Genomic DNA, 19,561 nt, shown 5'->3' with positions numbered 1-19,561 from the left:
TAACGTGGGGGAAGAGAGACATAGAATAGGAACAACTCATCATTCAGCACAGCTTCACTCACAGACCAGCGAGATGGCTCACAAACAGCATTTGGGCGGGTCCTTGGTGATGTCACCTGAGGTCACCGACTGTGACCCCTCCTCCAGATGCGGTCGATCCTCTGCAGTGAACCCGGCACCCAGGCAAGGGCGGACACACACCGGGTTCCCGCTGATCGTACCTTTCCACCCACTCGTGAGAAGCGTACCGCTTCCAGGGTCTCGTTACCTCGGGTGGCGTGTGTCGTCTTAGCGAACCTGTCCCTTTTTATCCCCCTGCTGGGGTATCGCCTGTCCATCACTTCAAACAGTTCAGGGTTCAAAGGGGGGAGCCGCTCCAGACAGCTCTTCCTCCCACATCCCCTCATTACACATCCCCAGACGCTGCTCCATTGTTCCTCATCTCTCCTTCCCCTGAGGGCAGGTGGCAGACCAACTGCTGATGCCACTGATGCTAGCCCAGGCCAGCAAACATCTTAATTTTAGGTGTATTCTCGTAACACTTCCCCCCTTTAAGGATTTTTACCGGGAGGTAAAAATTACAAACATGACTACATTATCTGATACATACACAATATACATCTTTAACAGTTATTTAGCTAATACAGAGAATTTGAAGCTGTCAACACCTTGACAGACAGTCATCACATTTTCTGTTCCTTTTACACGTGTTATTAATAATCCCTTAGACCAGGCTCCAACTCAGCAAACTTCATAGTGGCCAAAAACACTGATGAATTGCGACCAATGTAACCTCTCATTTGGTTTTGTCCCGGACCACAACAACAAGGGTCGTCCCATTCCGACTCAATTTTCTCTCGCAAGGGCTTAGTAGGAGGGGGACGGGTATTGACCGCAGAGTTATTGCAAAACTTCCTGCAGTACGCCACCATCTCCAAGAGCCTTCTGAGGGCCCTCTTGTCTGTCGGGGTTGGGAGGTCAGCGATAGCCTGCACTGTAGCTTGCATCACTGCCAGCTGCCCCTGTGTCACCACAATTCCCAGGTAAGTGACTCTCGTGTGGCCAAATTCATTTTTTTCAAGGTTCACTATCAAACTGGCTTCAGACAGCCGTGTTAAATTGCCAATACACACTTCTGTGTTCATCAGCCCTTTAGTCACTGAATTACTCGAAAAATATGGGTGTTGTTTGCTTGGCTGCCCTATTGTAACCACAATCACCCAACGTCCCAGTTCTTTGCATTTCCTCGGGACAATCAAACACATGGGTGCGAGTCGTTTAATTACTCCTTCGGGGATTAAGGGAGAGACCTTATCAGTAGACCTGGCCAAAACAATAGCCTTCTCCCATCTGACCGATCCCATCCTAATCTTTTCAAAATGGTTTTTTTCTCTTAGCAGGGGGCCCCTAGCTTCATTGATTTCCACGCTAACACCGACTAGGTTTGTTAGCATATCAAAAGCCGGTGACCGTCTCAGTTCGCGTCGGTCATGATCAATAACATTTTTCCCCCTGGGCAGCCGGTAACTCTCTTTCATGATTCCACCAACTGTTTCCTCCAGCACCGCAAAATGTCCACCGGGGGGTACCTCGTGGGCCATGTTAAAAACCTCATCCCCATAACTCTTTTGCACCACCCCCCACTCCTCATCTGCGGATGCTGTACTTGATTTCCCTTTCTTCCTTAGCACTTCCTCATCCGCACAATAGCTTGTCAAGGCTGTGTCAGAGAGAGCGGTCTCGGCAAAAACCATCAGCCCCTCGTCTCGCTCCTGCGTCTGCACAAATTCTTTCCTGGCTACTGCTACGTCCGTCCCAGCTCCCTCACTACCTCTTATCTCACTACACCCTGTCTCATACAAGGTTGGCAGAAATGTTTCAGCCAAATTCACCATCGCGGGCGGGGCCTCCATGCTGGCAGGCTGACCCGTCAATCTCACGACTGGGAACACGATTCCTCCGGCGATGTCATTACCGAGCAAGACTTCCACGTCTTTCATCGGTAATTCGGACCTCACTCCAATCGTGACTAGTCCAGAGACCAGGTTGCTCTGTAAGTGTATCTGGTGCAAAGGGACTGACTCTGTCCCTTCCCCAACACCTTTGACCTCTACCTCCCCAGTCTGGGTCTCTGAGCTAAACTCTAATACACTCTTCAGTATTAGTGACTGACACGCTCCCGTGTCTCTCCAGATCCGCACTGGAACTGGTTTTAACCTCTTTTTCACTGACACCAGTCCGGCCGAGATAAACCTCTCGCGCCCTTCCTGGACTTTTTCAGACCTGTCCTTCCCTAGCGGTTCGCTTAACAGCTCAATACAGCCATTCAAAATTTCCGCTTTTCCTTTCCCCGTCTCCTTTCTTGGGGCAAAGCACCTGGACGCAAAGTGTCCGACTTTCCCACAATTATAACAGACGACCCCAGGAGACTTCCTACCAGACTGCTCCCGGTCTACCTTATCCTTTTCACTAGTCCCCGGCTTACTTTCTGACTTTTCCGGTGGACTCTCCCCGCCGTCCTGACTACCCTTCTGGTAGCCTTTACTCGGGGCAAACTTCATTTTATGCGTCAACGCATACTCATCCGCTAACTTAGCAGTTGCGGCTAACGTGGCTGCCTCTTTCTCATCGAGGTAGGGTCTCATACCCTCAGGGACACAACCTTTAAACTGCTCAATCAGAATCAGCTGCAGCAGTCTGTCATAATCCCCCTCTACCCCTTTCGAGGCGCACCAACGCTCACAATATGTTTGCATCTCACGAGCAAACTCCAAATACGTGCGGTCCCACCGCTTCCTCGCATTCCGGAACCTCTGCCGGTATGCCTCCGGGACCAACTCATAAATCCTGAGGATGGCCTCTTTCACCACCTCATACTTCTGGGCATCTTCCGCGGATAAAGCGGAGTAAGCTTGTTGGGCTTTCCCTTTCAGTACACTCTGAAGTAAGACAACCCACTTATCCCTCGGCCATTCCTGACTTATGGCCACTTTTTCGAAATGGAGAAAGTACCGATCCACATCGGTATCGTCAAATGGGGGAACCAGCCTAACCTCCTGGGTCGCCCGGAACCCTCCACCTTGGTTCGGCACGAGCCCCTGCTCGGCCCTTATCTTTAACTTCTCCAGCTCAAATTCCCTTTCCCTCTGTTTCTCCTCTCTCTCCAACTGTCTTTCTCTCTCTTGCCTTTCTACCTCTTTCTCTCTCTCCCGCCTTTCTAACTCTCTCTCTTTCTCCCGCCTTTCTAACTCTCTCTCTTTCTCCTGCCTTTCTAACTCTCTCTCTTTCTCCTGCCTTTCTAACTCTCTCTCTTTCTCCTGCCTTTCTAACTCTCTCTCTTTCTCCCGCCTTTCTAACTCTCTCTCCTGCCTTTCTAACTGCTTCTCTTCGTGTTCTAACTGCCGTACCCGGAACTCGTGCTCGAGTCTCAGTTTTTCAAGTTGTACCTGTACCGCGTCTCCAGCAGGTTTTTCAATAGACACCACCCCCAGCTCACCTTGGGGAAACACACCTTTAGATACATAGTGCTCTACAATAGCTCTGTGTATCTCCTCTCTCCTCATTGTCGACTTCACCTTGGCAAGATTCACCCATTTGGCCACAGCTATCAATTCCGATTTCCTGGCATCCTCTAATGCCTCCAAGGTCGGCGCCTTTATAAATTCCTCAACCTCCATTTCTGCTGTTTGTCTTTTCTTTCTTTCGGGAATTTTAACCCAATCAATTTACTCTGTCCCAAATTTAGCGTTCAAAATCGCGGACGAGAACCCCACTTATGTTACGTACCCCGTAACTGGGTTGCCAAACCAGCAGAAATGGATCACTCAGTTGGAGTCTGGAGTACTAGAACTAAGAAAGTTTTATTACAGAAACAAGCAACACAGTAATCGACAGGATAATAAATGCAACAGTTCAGTGATGATAAACACACATGTGCACAGAATTAAGATAACAGCATCAATCAAGCTCTATCGTTGTCTAGGGGTAAATGACCAATTTCAAAATGACTCAAAGTTCAGTCCAGTTTAGTAGTTCAGTTCGCAGTAATCGTTGCCATGGCGGTGGATAACGTGGGGGAAGAGAGACATAGAATAGGAACAACTCATCATTCAGCACAGCTTCACTCACAGACCAGCGAGATGGCTCACAAACAGCATTTGGGCGGGTCCTTGGTGATGTCACCTGAGGTCACCGACTGTGACCCCTCCTCCAGATGCGGTCGATCCTCTGCAGTGAACCCGGCACCCAGGCAAGGGCAGACACACACCGGGTTCCCGCTGATCGTACCTTTCCACCCACTCGTGAGAAGCGTACCGCTTCCAGGGTCTCGTTACCTCGGGTGGCGTGTGTCGTCTTAGCGAACCTGTCCCTTTTTATCCCCCTGCTGGGGTATCGCCTGTCCATCACTTCAAACAGTTCAGGGTTCAAAGGGGGGAGCCGCTCCAGACAGCTCTTCCTCCCACATCCCCTCATTACACATCCCCAGACGCTGCTCCATTGTTCCTTATCTCTCCTTCCCCTGAGGGCAGGTGGTAGACCAACTGCTGATGCCACTGATGCTAGCCCAGGCCAGCAAACATCTTAATTTTAGGTGTATTCTCGTAACACCATCATGCCAGGGATAGCTTTTGTCCTCACCTATCACCCCACTAGCCTCCACATCCAGCACAGAATTCTCCATAACTTATGTCATTTCCAATGGGATCCCACCACCAAGCACATGTTTCCTCCCCGTCCCCACCCCCGTTTTCTGTTTTCCGCGGGGATTACTCCCTTGGTGACTTCTTCATCCATTTGTCCCTCCCCACTGATCTCCCTCTTAGTACTTACTCTTGCAAGCGGAACAAGTGCCACACCTGCCCCTGCACCTCCCCCCTCACTACCATTAAGTGCCCCATGTAGTCTTGCCAGGTGAGATAACACTTCACCTGTAAGTCTGTTGGGGTCATCTACTGTATCGGGTGATCCCGGTGTGGCCTCTAGTATATTGGTTAGACCCGATGTAGATTGAGAGACCACTTCATCGAGCACCTTCACTCTGTCTGCCACAAAATGTGGGATTTCCCAGTGGCCACCCATTTCAACTCTACTTCCTATTCCCATTCTGACTTGTCAGTCCATGGCCTCCTCTACTGCCACACTTGGATTGGAGGAGCAACACCTTGTATTCTGTCAGGGTAGCCTCCAACCTGATGGCATGAACGATTTCTCAAACTTCTGGTATTGGCCTCCCCATGCCCCCGCCCCACTCTCCTTCACCATTCCTCATTCCTGTTTTCCCCCTCTCACCTTACCTGCCCATCACCACCCTCTCGTGCTCCTCCTTTTTCCTTTCTTCCACAGTTTCTGTCCTCTCCTATCAGATTCCCCCTTCTACAGCCCTTTATCTCTTTCACTAATTAATTTCCCAGCTCTTTACTTCAACCCTGCCCCATCCCCCTACGCTGATTTCTCCCCTTACTTTCCAGTCCTGAAGAAGGCTCTCAGCATGAAACGTCGCTTTTTCCATATATACTGCCTGACCTGCTGAGTTCCTCCGGTATTTTATGTGTGTGGTCTATGGTAGGACATAGAGGATCTGGTCATTGTTTTCAGTTTTGTTTTGGCATGAAACACAGTAATATTGCTAGTGTGGTATTATTTACAGCATCTTATAAACCAACCCTTTGTTCACATAAGTGAGCATTACAAACGAGACTTTTGGTTAATTTAAGTGAGAATTTTTATTTGTGAATCATATGCTCTTTTTTTCCCCACAGTAGTGGTTAATTTAACTGAGAATTTTTATTTGTGAATCATATGGTTTTTTTCCACAGTAGAGCCCAAAAAAAGAGGGATAACTGTAAAGCATGAAAAACTTAAAAATTCAAAAACTGAAATCTCAGCAATTCAAAAGTATTCATCCTCCTTTGCTCAGTACTTGGTTGAACCACCAGGTGCAGCTACTACAGCCAGTAGTCTTTCTCTCTTCACCTTGTTATAAAATCTAATCAGTTGGTATCTTGCACAAATCCATTCTGGCTCTCCCTAATTAAGCCATAGTTTCCAAATGCTCATATATCCTATTCTTCGCCCCCCCCCCCCGCCCCCGCAAGAATTTTCTCCAGCAATTACTCTACAACTGATATAGTTCCCAGGATTTTCCCTTGTTCCCTTCTTAAATAGAAGTACAACATTAGCCACTCACCAGTTCTCCAGGACCTCGGCTGTGGCTAGAGAAGACACTAAGATATTGGCCAAGGGCCCTGCAATCTTGCCTCCTTCAGTAACCTGGAGTAAATCCCATCAGGCCCTCAGAACTTATCCACCTTAATACTCATTAGGAGGCCCAACACCACCTCCTCCTTGATCTCTAAACTACCCTAACTTATTTATACACTCTGCACTGACCTCCTTGTCATCCTTATCCTTTTCCTTGGTTAATACTGAAGCAAAGTACTCATTAAGTACATCACTCACATTCCTTGCATCCAAGCAAATGTTCCCTCCTTTATCCTCAAGTAGTCCTATCCTCTTAATAGTTATTCTCTTGCTCTGATATATGTATAGAATGCCTTGGGAGTCACCTTAATCCAACTTGCTAAGGACTTTTCATGGCCTCTCCTGGCTTTCCTAATTCCCTTCTTTACTGGCTTTGCACTGCTCACATGCTTTGTTTGATCCTAACTTCTGAAGCTTTACATACTTTTCCTTTATCTTGACTAAATTCATTACCTCTCTGGACATCCAAGGTTCTTTTATCTTTTGATCGCTGTCCTTCCGTCTGAACAGGAACATGCCTTTCCTGTACTCTGTGCAATTGATCTTTAAACACCCTCTACCTGTGTGATGTGGACTTGTCAGAGAAAAAGTGTTCCCAATTAAAGCTTCTTTGTTCCTGCCTAATGCCCTTGTAATTTGTCCTACTCCAAATTAAGACTCCCACAAGGACCATACCTATCCTTACCCATAGCTATCCTGAGAGTAAAGAAGTTGTGGTCACTTCTCTAACTGTTCACCCATTGAAAGGTCAGTCACCTAGCTTATTACCCAATACTAAGTCCGGTACGGCTCCTCGACTCACTGGTTCGTCGACATAGTGATTTAAGAAATCTTCCTGGATACACTTAATAAATTCTGTCCCATCGTAATCCCTTGCACTAAGAAATCAAAATCCCCCATGACTGCAACCATATTATTTTTACACATTTCCCTAATCTGGTTACATATCTGTTCCTTAATGTCCTGGTACCTATTAGGAGATCTGTAGTACAATGTGTTTGCTGTAGTACATTGTGATTGCACCCTTCCTATTCCTGAGTTCCACCCAAACGGAATCAGTGTCTGACCCCTCCATTATGTCTCCACTGAGTGCAGTTGTGATACTGTCCCTGATTAGTAGTGCAACAACCTTCTCTATTTTTTCTAAAACTTCAAAAACCTGGTGCCTTAATCATTCATTCCTGCCCCTCTCAACCAAGTTTCAGTTATGGCTACAACATCGTAATTCCATGTATTGATCCATGTTCTAAGTTCATGGGTCCCCAGAAAAGGTTCCAATGATCCAAGAACTTGAAACCCTTTCTCCTGCACCATCTCCTCAGCCACTCATTCATCCGTGCTTTCGCCCCATTCCTACCTGTACCAGCCCATGGCATAGGAAGTAATCTGGAGATTAAAACCTTGGAGGTCCCCTTCAGTCCCTTTCCGAACTCTATATTTTCACTGCGTAGGAACTCTTTCCTCTTTTCTGCCTATGCCATTAGTGCCAATCTACACCATGACCTCTGGCTGTTCACCACCTCCCTTGAGAATATCCTGCGGTCATTCAGATACATCATAGACTCTTACACCCGTAAGGCAACACACCATCCTGGTGTCTCTTGGAGCCACAGAACTTACTTTCTGTCTCCCTGACAATATGCCCGATCCGTTTTGTTTTTTTTTCTGTAAGAGGAGGGTTTGGGGAGGGGGGTGGGTTGATGTGTCTGATTTGCTTTGTTCATTTTTTTGTGTGGGAGGAGGGGTATTTGAGGTTTTTAGCTATGAAATCTATGTGCTAGGACCAGGGCAGGTTATTAGTGATGCTCACTCCTAAGAACTTAAGCCCTCAACCTCAACATTGTTGATATAGACAGGAGTATGTGTACTGCAATTCTCTCCCCTTCCTGAAGTCATTGGCTCTCTTGTTTTGCTTACATTGAAGGAAAGGTTGTTGTCATGACACCATGTTACTGCGCTCTTTATTTCCTTCAGGTATTCCAACTCATCATTACTTGAAATGTGGCTCACTTTGGAGATATCACCTGCAAACTTGTCGATGGACTTGGAGCAGAATCTGGCCACACAGTAATGATTGTACGGGGAGTATACGAGACTGAGGATGCAATGTTGTGGAGCACCAGTGTTAAGAATAATAGTGACAAAGATATTGCTCCTATCCTTACTGACAGCAACCTGTTGGGTAGGAAGTCAACTATTCAATTGTAGAGGGATGTGTTGACTCCCAGGATCTGGAATTCGATGATGAGTTTGCTTGGAGCAAGAGTATTGAAAGTGGAATTGTAGGCAGTAAACAACAGTCTGATGCATTTGTTGTCCAGATGCTCCAGAGAATGCTAGACTAGAGCTGGATAATTACAGGTGTGTACAAAGGGCCTATAGGATCACTGGGGACCCGAGTCACCCCAACCACAATCTATTCCAGCTGCTACCATCCGGGAAGTGGTACCACAGCATAAAAGCCAGGACCAACAGGCTCCGAGACAGCTTCTTCCACCAGGTCGCCAGACTGATGAACTCATGCTGATTTGAGTGTACTCCATATTACGTTGACTGTTCTATTTATTATAAATTATTATAAATTACTATGATTGCACATTTAGCTGGAGACGTAATGTAAAGATTTTTACTCCTCGTGTGTGAAGGATATAAGAAATGAGGTCAATTCAATTCAATACTGATCTGTCACAGACCAAGTTTATTTATTTAAGGTGGTCATCATTTGGTCATATCAAATGTAACCCAGTCACTGGTAGACCAAGGGTCCCATCCTCTGAGAAAGGAGTAGTAAAACCATTGGAATCCATCTTTCTGGCTTCACACACATTGCCATCTTATCTTTGTTGCTGGGTTGAAATCCTGGAATTCCATAGCTGACATCATCATGAGAGCACCTTCTCCACAAGGTTTACGGGGAAGGTCAATGTTGTCCAGTGTGGAGAAGAATATCTGCGGTCTTTGCTGACTGTGCTACCTTACTGCAGTCCTTTAATTTTAGCACAAGTGGTTTGTTAAATTATAGAATACAATTCTGGGCCAGTTTGATTTAATAACAGATACAGTGAACATTGAGTTTTTCCACATGAGTACATAGTGTCTGATGGGGTCACATTGTTAGAAGAATAGGTTAAGTTATCTTGCTTGGTATGTCCTGACTTTTCTTTTCCTCACACTCATTTAATCTTTGGAGTTTCATCCCTTGAATCAGAAAAATTAATGCGCAATAAGAAAGAAATGATAGCTCTGGACTGGGTGCAGATTCAAAGTTCAAAGTATATGTAATAGTCACCATAAAAAGCCTTGAGATTCATTTTCTTGCTGACATTCACAGGAAATACAAGAAACACAATAGAATCAATGAAATGCCACACCCAATAGGATGGACAAGCATCAATGTGCGAATACTAAAAGAAAAATAAGTGATCAGTTACGAGAACATGAGATGGAGAGTCCTTGAAAGTGAGTCCATAGGTTGTAGGAATTGTTCAGCGATGGGCTGAGTAATGTTGAATGAAATTAAAGTTCAAGTTGAAATTGAAGCTATATAGGACTCTGGTCAGACCCCACTTGGAGTACTGTGCTCAGTTCTGGTCACCTCACTACAGGAAGGATGGGGAAACCATAGGAAGGGTGCAGAGGAGATTTGCAAGGATGTTGCCTGGATTGGGGAGCATGCCTTATGTGAATAGGTTGAGTGAACTTGGCCTTTTCTCCTTGGAGCAACGGAGGATGAGAGGTGACCTGATAGAGGTGTATAGGACGATGAGAGGTGTTGATCGTGTGGATAGTCAGAGGCTTTTTGAAAAGGCTAGCATGAGAGGGCACAGTTTTAAGGTGCTTGGAAGTAGGTACAGAGGAGATTTCAGGGGTAACTTTTTTACACAGAGAGTGGTGAGTGCCTGGAATGGGCTGCCAGCGACAGTGGTGGAGGCGGGTACGATAGGGTCTTTTAGGAGACTCCTGGATAGGTACACGGAGCTCAGAAAAATTGAGGGCTATGGGTAACCCTAGTAATTTCTAGGGTAAGGACATGTTTGGCACAGTTTTGTGGGCTGAAGGGCCTGTATGGTGCTGTAGGTTTTCTATGTTTCTAAGTTTGTCATTCAGCCATAGATGAATACGCATGATTAAAGCAAACAAAACAGTGTTACTTCAGGGCCAAGGTGCAAAACACGGTACCAACAGTCACACAGCACAAGGCACTCATAACACATATAAGGTAGTGGGCACATACAGTGCCTATAAAAAGTATTCAACCCCCTTGGAAGTTTTCGTGTTTTATTATTTTATAACATTGAATCACAGTGGATTTAATTTGGCTTTTTTTGACATTGATCAACAGAAAAATATTCTTTTGTGTCAAAGTGAAAACAGACCTCTACAAAGTGATCTAAATTAATTACAAATATAAAACACAAAACGTTTGATCGCTTAAGTATTCACCCTCTTCAAGTCAGTATTTAGTAGGTGTACCTTTGGCGGCAATTACAGTCTTGAATCTACGTGGATAGATCTTTATCAGCTTTACACATCTGTGTACTCCAATTTTTTCCCCCCATTCTTCACTACAAATCTGCTCAGGCTCTGTCAGATTGCATGGGGATCACGAGTGAACAGCCCTTTTCAAGTCCAGCCACAAATTCTCAATTGGATTGAGGCCTGGACTCTTACTTGGTCACTTCAGGACATTAACTTCGTTTTTAAGCCATTCTTATGTAGCTTTGGCTTTATGCTTGGGGTCATTGTCTTGCTGGAAAACAGATCTTTTCACAAGTCACAGTTCTCTTGTAGACTGCATTAGGTTTTCCTTCAGGATTTCCCTGTATTTTGTTGCATTCATTTTACCCTCTACTTTCACAAGCCTTCCAGGGCCTGTTGCAATGAAGCATCTATACATCATGATGCAGTCACCATACTTAACAGTAGAGATGGTATGTTTTTGATGAATTGACTTTATTACTTACATCCTTCATATACATGAGTAAATATCTTCACATTACTTCTCCATCTAAATATGCAATGTGCAATTTATAGTAATTTATAATAAATAGTATGTACAACAGGACAGTCAATATAAGATAGAAATAGAATTGTATCAGCATGAATTAATCAGTCTGATGGCTTGGTGGAAGAAGCTGTCCCGGAGCCTGTTGGTCCTGGCTTTTATGCTGTGGTACCATTTCCTGGATGGTAGCAGATGGAACAGTTTGTGGTTGGGGTGTTTGGCTTATGCCAAACATAGAGTTTAGTTTGATGGTTTCATCAGACCATAGAACCTTCTAGCTGGCTTCAGAGTCTCCCATGTGCCTTCTGGCAAACTCTAGCTTAGTGGTCGCCAACCCGTCGATCGCGATCAACCAGTCAATCTTTAAGACTTGCCCAGTAGATCCCGTAAAAAAATAAATACACAAATACTGTTGTAATGTGAGCATTATAAAAATAAGTAATACTAATTAGGATAATGGTAATACAGCAATACTTTTGCTACTGAGAGCTGTTTGTAAAGAGAGATTGTTTCCGGGTTGCGGGGTTTTAGTTCCGTTCTTTCTGCCCAGTGTGCATGTGTGTAGCTCCCCCGCCATACACCGCGTTTTCAGCGTAGCTTGTGCTGCATCAAAGTGACCGATTAGATAAGAGTACAGACTGTCGCAAACATCAATATATGGCAGTGGTCCCCAACCTCCAGGCCGCGGACCGATACATTGCCACTAAGAATGCAGTGGTGCAGTGGTAGCCGGGATGCACCCAGCACATCTTTAAGAAAAAAGCCGAAATAAACAAGCTAATTAATTAGGTGCCACTCGGCACGTAAATGTCGGCCCAGATCAGAGGCGACGGATATGGGTTTTTCGCAGGTGAGCAGGCAGGGAGTGGTACGCAGAATCTTTTGATATCAATAATAAGGGGCTGGAAGCCAGACAGGATCAGATAAAGGGCAGTCTGGTTCAGCTTTACTCAGTGTTAGGAGCTGCAGTTGATCCCTATGAAGTATTCTGAATGTTTCTGTGTCTTTCCCAACCCCACTCCCCATTTCCACTCCCTGCCAGAGGATGACATTGCGTAGTGCACCAAAATCACTTTTCTGAAGCACTAGTTTAACATATAGTGGGAACCCCAAGGTGTAAAACTAAACCATTTTATCTTTTGGCAGATTCTGCTTCCATTGTAACACAAACTAATAGCAAAAATGCCTTCCGATTTGGCCAAGAAAAAGGCAGCCAAAAAGAAGGAAGCAGCAAAGGCTCGTCAGCGTAAACCTAAAGCCACAGAAGGTACTGAGGAAAATGGTGATCTTGGCACAGATGAAGTGGAAAATTCCAAAACACCACAGATCAATGGGTCTTCTGGTCACGATGCAGGTAGGGACTTGGGTTTGGCAGTATACAACATGCCAGAAGTTAGACTATAAATGTCAGGAAAGGTTTTAACTTGTTTGTTGCAAAAGAGCTATTTACCTTCCTATCTCTACTTGCACTGTGCTGAATGGATTTTAGCATGAATACCCTTAACGGATCTTTGGTGTATCTGCAAACATAAGTAGACAAAGTAAGGTTGGCAAAATACCCTTCCCTGAAATTATTGCATCAGGCAGGTTTTCATGAAATTCTGGTCCCTAATTCACATTTAGCAGTCCCTGTTGATCAGAAACACTGAGTATCTGCAATGTTTTGCATTGTGCGACTACAGATTCCTTTATTGCGAAGACAGCAGCAGTTCCAGAAGGTGTGTCATCACTAGCTCCTTGAATAAGAGTAATAAATACAGGCATTGCATTGATGTCCCATATACAAGAATATGGACATCACTTATTACATCAATTAAAAATGCATTTCAAATCAAGCTGTTTAAATTCAGATCAATTCTTGAATTTAAATTCCACATTTTCCACAATGAGATTTGAACACGTCTCCAGATTAATGGTTCTGATTGCGGGTAGCATCGAGTAACTTAATCTGCTATGCTACCTTGTAGTAGGCTGGGACTCCTCTAATTTCAACGTAACTAGATTGTTACATGTGAATGTTAAAATTATGATGGCCTAAAATTATATATCCTAAAGATGTTCAAAATTGTGAGATAGTTGACAATTTGGAATTTTCCAGTAGGTAGTTCATGAGTCTTTACCTAGAGAAAACTGAGAGGAGCAAGTTCTGTACTATGTGGTGGTGAGTAGTGGTGTTACATTCAAGGTGAAGCTGGTTAAATGGTTAAAAGGGAGAAAGAAATTAAGTGCTATGTTAGGGTGAGAAGTGACACAAAGGGGAGTATACGATGGTGTAACTGAGGGACCTCTTAACTGTAAATTTACTATCATTTTATCTAATGCCATTTTAAAAAGAGCAAATTAGTTTCATAAAGTTCTTGAAGAACTAAATGGAATGCCACTCAATCATAAGAGTATCTTGAATTCTCTAGGAACTCTTGTATTGCATTAACCTTTTCCTTCATTGGTTATCGGCTCCATGTCCCTGAAAAGTTTCTCTTTTTCACAGGCTTGGCTCATATTATCAGTGAGCTGGATGAATTTGAGCTGAAGAAAGCAGCAGCCCGGGCAGTCACAGGAGTCTTGGCCTCTCATCCCAATAGTACAGATGTTCATATTATTAATCTGTCACTCACGTTTCATGGTCAAGAGCTACTAAGTGACACCAAACTGGAGCTGAATACTGGCCGTCGCTATGGATTGATCGGTCTCAATGGCACTGGTAAGGTCATAAGTGGTCAGAATGTTGGGACAAATACCTGGAAGGTTTTTGAAGTCCACAACACTTCAACATTTTACGGAGCCGGTGTCTGTTTCCAAAGTTGATTTTCCTCAATGTTCTTGAAAGCTTATCAAATGTAGCAGCTTCTATTACCCTGTAAGAGGTTTTTTTGTAGCAGTGTGTTACTGGCATATGTGGTCAGCCCATTACTGATTCCATAATGTGCCTGGTTGCAAGGGTCCCTAGTGGGCATTTATTGCTATCATCTAACTGGATCTTCAACTGTGCAATATTTGGGCCAGTAGGTCAGGGGTTTATGGGGATCTTCCAGATCATTAAACTGGGGCAATTGGCCGACTTAAAAAATTGGAGCTTGTAGACAGCATGAATTTGTCAACTAAAACTGTGTAGAACCCATTAAATAAAGCCCATAAAAGTATTTTTGCAGATCAAGTAGAGCTACTGTACTTTGTTTCCAAAGAAACTAACAGACTCTCCAGTTTGGGAGGGGACATTGTGACTTGCCCTTTGCTAATATTGACCCCCTTCTCTCATCCCAGGCAAATCCATGCTGCTGTCTGCTCTAGGTCATCGGGAGTTACCGATACCAGAACCCATCGATATTTACCACCTTACACGAGAAATGCCACCAAGTGACAAAACACCATTGGATTGTGTGGTCGAGGTTGACAAGGAGCGCATCAATTTGGAGAAAGAGGCAGAGCGTCTGGCCCATGAAGACTGTAACTATCTTTTGGATTTTGCTCTAGTTATTGTGTTAGTTATGTTTGAAGCTTGAAAGTTGGAAATCAAAATGGTTGATGTAGGAAATCTGAAATAAATACAGATTTCTGCCAGCAGGTCAGACAGTACCTGTGGAAAAACATCTCAAGTTGTTGACTGTCCATGCAAGTGGAACTTGAGAGCGCAGTGGCACAGCAGTTAGTGCTGCTGTTGGATGGCTCCAGTTGTTCAGGGTTAATCCCCACCTTAGTTACTGCCGGTGTAGGGTTTGCTCTTTGTTCTGCGACTGCTTGAGTTTCCCTTGCCTGCTGTGGTTTCCTGCTTGATCCCAAAGATATGATGGTTAAGATTTTTAAAGATTTTGAAGATTAGCCATTAACTTTAATAGTTACATATACATCAAAACACAATGAAATATGCCTTTTGCATCAATGACCAACACAGTCCGAGGATGTGCTGGGGGCAGCCCACAAGTGTTACCAGGCTTCTATCATAGCATGCCTACGATTTACTAATCCTAACCTGTACACCTTCGGAATGTGGGAGGAAACTGGAGCACCTAGAGTAAATCTACATGGTCACGAAGAGAATGTACAATTTCCTTACAGAATGGCAGGAACTGAACCCAAAACGCTGGCGTTGTAAAGTGTCAAGCAAACCTATATGCTATTACAGGGGTCCCCGACCTTTTTTGCACCGCGGACCAGTTTAATGTTGACAATATTCTTGCCGACCGGGGTGGAGGGGTGTTAATCACCACCAGAATATAGGTGATAAGTCAACTATAAGTCACTTGTAAGTGGCTAATACACTCAATTTCGTTTCTTAAAGGGTTTATCTAACAAATTTAATATTAAACACACAGCGCATATTTTCCTCGCATGAATATAGTGATAAGTCAATTATAAGTCAATAGCATCATAACATTTTTTAAAATACTTTATTTTCAAATTTTACAAAACAAACCAATGAAATCAACAAGAACGTACCAGCTCAGACATGTACAAAAATGAAATAAGCAAAAAGAGACATAACATTAGAGGGATGCCTATTGTACAAAGTGCTCAAAAATACGAAACATTAAATCTCAATTGAGGGCCGTGAAAAATCAGCTGGGGGGAAATTGCTCACCCACCCCCGACCTCGTCCAGGTAGGCAAGAAATGGATCCCAGATGGCCAAAAATTTTTTAATTGAATTGGTTCTCAAGAACCTAAGTTTCTCCACCTGTATGACTGAGATCACATCCGCCATCCATCTCCGAAAGGAAGGGGGAGAAGGCGATTTCCATTCCATCAAGGTAAGTCTTTTGGCAACAATCATCCCCAGCATCAGAGACTGTTGTATGGCTGTAGGGAAACAAATAGTAGATTGCGAGCAGCCAAATATAGCGAGACCAGCTTCCAAGGGGAAGGATCTTTTTTAGGCCTTTGAGTACCAGTCGAATACTTTAGACCAAAATCCAGTCAGTAATGGGCAAAACCAAAGGGTGTGTGACAACGTGGCTTCCGTCCCTTGGCATCTATCACACATTGGCGAGATAGAAGGGTAAATCGTGTGCAATCTAAGTTTAGAGGAGTGGAGATGGTGGACAACTTTAAACTGGATCAGTTGGTGTCTGCTGTTAACAAAGCAAGCCTGTATCATAGACAAACACTTATCCCAGGCATCTTCAGATAATTCAATGCCCAACTCCTCTCTCCAGGCGACTCTAATCTTCACAGTGGACGCTACAGTGCAATTATCAAACAAACATACAAACTTAGAAACGAGATGCCTGGAGTCAGGAGGGTTCTTTAAAATATCAAAAAATATATGTTTCCCTGGAAGGATTTCAAAATTACAAATCTTAGATTGAATGTAGTGTCTAATTTGTAAGTAACGAAAAAAGTGCGAATGAGGCAGCTCAAATTTCTCTTTCAGCAGACTAAATGTTGCAAACCATCCCTCTATGTACAGGTCTTCAATAGAAACGAGACCCTTCTCCCTCCAAGCATGGTAGGTTTTATCTGACCATGAGGGTAGAAAAGAGTGATTGAATAGCATCATAACATTTTAAGTAACAATAGACAATGGGTGCAGGAGTAGGCCATTCGGCCCTTCAAGCCAGCACCACCATTCACTGTGATCATGGCTGATCATCCACTATCAGTATCCAGTGCCTGCCTTATCCCCATAACCTTTGATTCCACTATCATTTGGATATTAAACACACAGCGCATATTTTCCTCGTATGAACATATAAAATCATTGCAACACACCAATATTGCTGAATCAGTGGGAGCCCTGGGCTTGTTTTCCTGCAACAAGACGGTCCCATCAAGGGGTGATGGGGAGACAGTGATACTCGAAGGAGGTCCAGTCTATTCCGCAATTTAGTTTTCATTGTATTCATTGCAGAAAACCCTGCTTTGCAGAGATATGATGTTGGAAATGGTAGCAACGTTTTCAGTGATTTGTGTGGCTATCTCAGGATATTCAGCCTTGTCTTTGATCCAGAATGCCAGCAGAGATGTTATGTCAAACATACTTTTCAGCCCACCGTAATTTGCAAACTCGAGGAGTTGATCATCTTCCCGCGCTGACATGGATGATTCACCGGGGACATTCACAAATGGGTCATGGACGCATTCCTTTGCATGTCTTGGATCACTTGCGGCTGGGAAGTAAAGCTCGAATTCTGTCGACAGCGAAGTTAGGTGATTGAGCACCAGCTGTTAGAAGGATGGTGCAGCCTCAGTCTCTCCCAAAATCCCAGCTAATGTTGGGAACATGTCAAATATGCCCCTGTCCACTCGCTGTTCCCTCAGTTCCAGTATGGCTTTGAAAGCAGACACTTTATCTGCCAACTTGAAGACAGTTGTCATTCTCCCCTGAAATGACAAATTGAGTTCATTGAACAGGTTGAAGATGTCACACAGATAAGCGAGTTTTGCTATCCACCCTCGTCACTGAAGTGTGCTGCCAGTGGAGACTCCTTTCCTGAAAGAAATCTCTATAACTGCTCTCTTAACTCAAAAACCCTGGCCAGGGCTCAGGGCTCTCCCCCTTGATAGCCACCTGACTTCAGTGTGTAAGAGAAGGCGTTTGTGCTCTGCATCCATTGACCTGGATAGCATGCCATGGTGACTCGTTAAGCCATTCCAACAGCTACGCTTCGATGTCCTCCGCTATGTCATCGATTCTCCTTGAAACTGTGGTAGCTGAAAAAGAAACCTGTGCCATCTTGTTAGCTGCAGCTTCGCCCAACAGTTCACAGCACATGTCCTTGACAGCAGGCAGAATCGATCCTTCACCAACAGTGAAAGGCTTCTTATCCTTAACAATATAGCTAGCCACTAAGTATGACACTCAGAGCAGCAGCATTTGTGGAGGTGGTGGCTCGCAATACTTGTCTCTGTCCCACTTGCTCACGTTTTTTCCGCTCAAAAAACTCAACGGGTTTGTCTTTAAGTGCAGGGTGCTTGGACTCAAGGTGCTGAAGCAGTTTTGAGGGCTTCATTGCCTTATTAGACAGCTTGTCTCCACATATCACACACAGGGGGCTTGGAGCTTGCGAGTCACTGGTCGCAATAAAGCCATATTTTATGTACAAATCATCGTATTTTCTGTTGAAGGAAGCTTTTTTTTTTGCAGCCTCAGCCTCAGCTGTCTCTGCGTTATCATCATCGTTAGGCCCTTTATGTCCCCTACCACCTCTTCCAAAGAAACTCGAGCGATGTTTTTTACTCATCGAATAGCTGTAGGTTAATGACCGACTGATGACCTTGTGTGCGTTCATGTTCAACAGTGGGCGTGACGGGGAATGAGGAAAGGTGCAGCTGACTCATCGTTTCATATCACCAAATCATATCGTTTCCTCGCGGCTCGGTAGCACATGCTTTGCGGCTTGGTACTGGTCCGCGGCCGGGTGGTTAAAGACCACTGTGCTATTGTGCCACCCTTAATTGTCTGCTGCAAATTGCCCTCGAGGAAGTGGATGGGTGTATGAAGGAGTAAATGACAGGAAATGAGGGCAGGTGGGACAACTGTGCATATTCTGCTTGGAGCTGTAGATAACCTGATGAATGGATACCCTTTCGTAATAAGTAAAGCTCTCTCAGAGAAACTAAATGAACTCAGAAAATGTCACCATCTGCAAGGTTTCCTGTAATCCCAAGTTACCCTGATTCTAAACTATTGCTACTGTTTGATGTTGGATGGAACAGCAAAACCTACTGGCACAGTCAGAATACCTTCGCCTGAGCTGCCTGTATGGCTGAAGGTGATTCACCACCATCATTTTGAAGATAAATTTAAAACAAAATAAATCCAATTTTGGAAACTTGCGTTTTAAGCAGGGTCTGTCTCCTTTTCCATTGGCTATGGCACCTCTATCGTTAATCCGTGTCATTTCTCTTTCTGCAATTTATTGAGGTAAGAGTCTACAGTGTGACGAGTGTAACAAAGGGAGGTAATGTTCCAGAGGCAATTTTCCCATTTATAAATTGTAAACCTGTTGTAATCCATTTGACACTCACTATTCTATAATTCAGTTTAAGTGCTTCGCTGAAAAGAGCCTTTAAAGATGTGGTACCAATGTTAGACAGATAAAGTGCAATATCTTCAGAACTTGAATGGTTTCAAACAAATTTCAGTGAGTAACACTGTGGCCAATTGTTGCCGGTGAGAGCATATGCAACTATCACTAACATCAGATACTGGTAGCTAATGCTGGCAATTTTGTGACATGGGCTGGCCAATTGTTGGAGCAGATTCCAATGCACTATTTCTTGTTGGATAGCACATGAGTATTGAGATGTATTTGGTGAAACTACTATGGATTCTTGTAGGACACTCTCTAAGCCTGGA

The 19,561-nt window shown here is 44.3% G+C and overlaps 1 protein-coding gene across 6 annotated transcripts in view; it reads left to right on the top strand.

Moving 5' to 3' along the window:
* abcf2a (ATP-binding cassette, sub-family F (GCN20), member 2a) overlaps positions 1-19,561 on the top strand; it is a 66,545-nt gene that overhangs the window by 6,429 nt on the left and 40,555 nt on the right. For 4 of the 6 annotated variants that reach the window (XM_063060989.1, XM_063060973.1, XM_063061018.1 and 1 more), the window contains exons 2-4: positions 12,413-12,620; positions 13,755-13,967; positions 14,528-14,710. In XM_063060989.1, coding sequence (XP_062917059.1) covers positions 12,449-12,620; positions 13,755-13,967; positions 14,528-14,710 — 568 coding nt within the window. In that variant the 5' untranslated portion in view covers positions 12,413-12,448. Of the gene's footprint in view, positions 1-8,235; positions 8,338-8,421; positions 8,444-12,412; positions 12,621-13,754; positions 13,968-14,527; positions 14,711-19,561 lie in introns of those variants that run through there. The other 2 variants (XM_063060982.1, XM_063060999.1) reach the window with 2 other exon arrangements.

Source organism: Mobula hypostoma, chromosome 1 (assembly GCF_963921235.1).
Source record: "Mobula hypostoma chromosome 1, sMobHyp1.1, whole genome shotgun sequence".
Taxonomy (NCBI): domain Eukaryota; kingdom Metazoa; phylum Chordata; class Chondrichthyes; order Myliobatiformes; family Myliobatidae; genus Mobula; species Mobula hypostoma.
The sequence above is the reverse complement of the archived record's forward strand: the minus strand, read 5'-3'. Positions and strand labels throughout refer to the sequence as shown.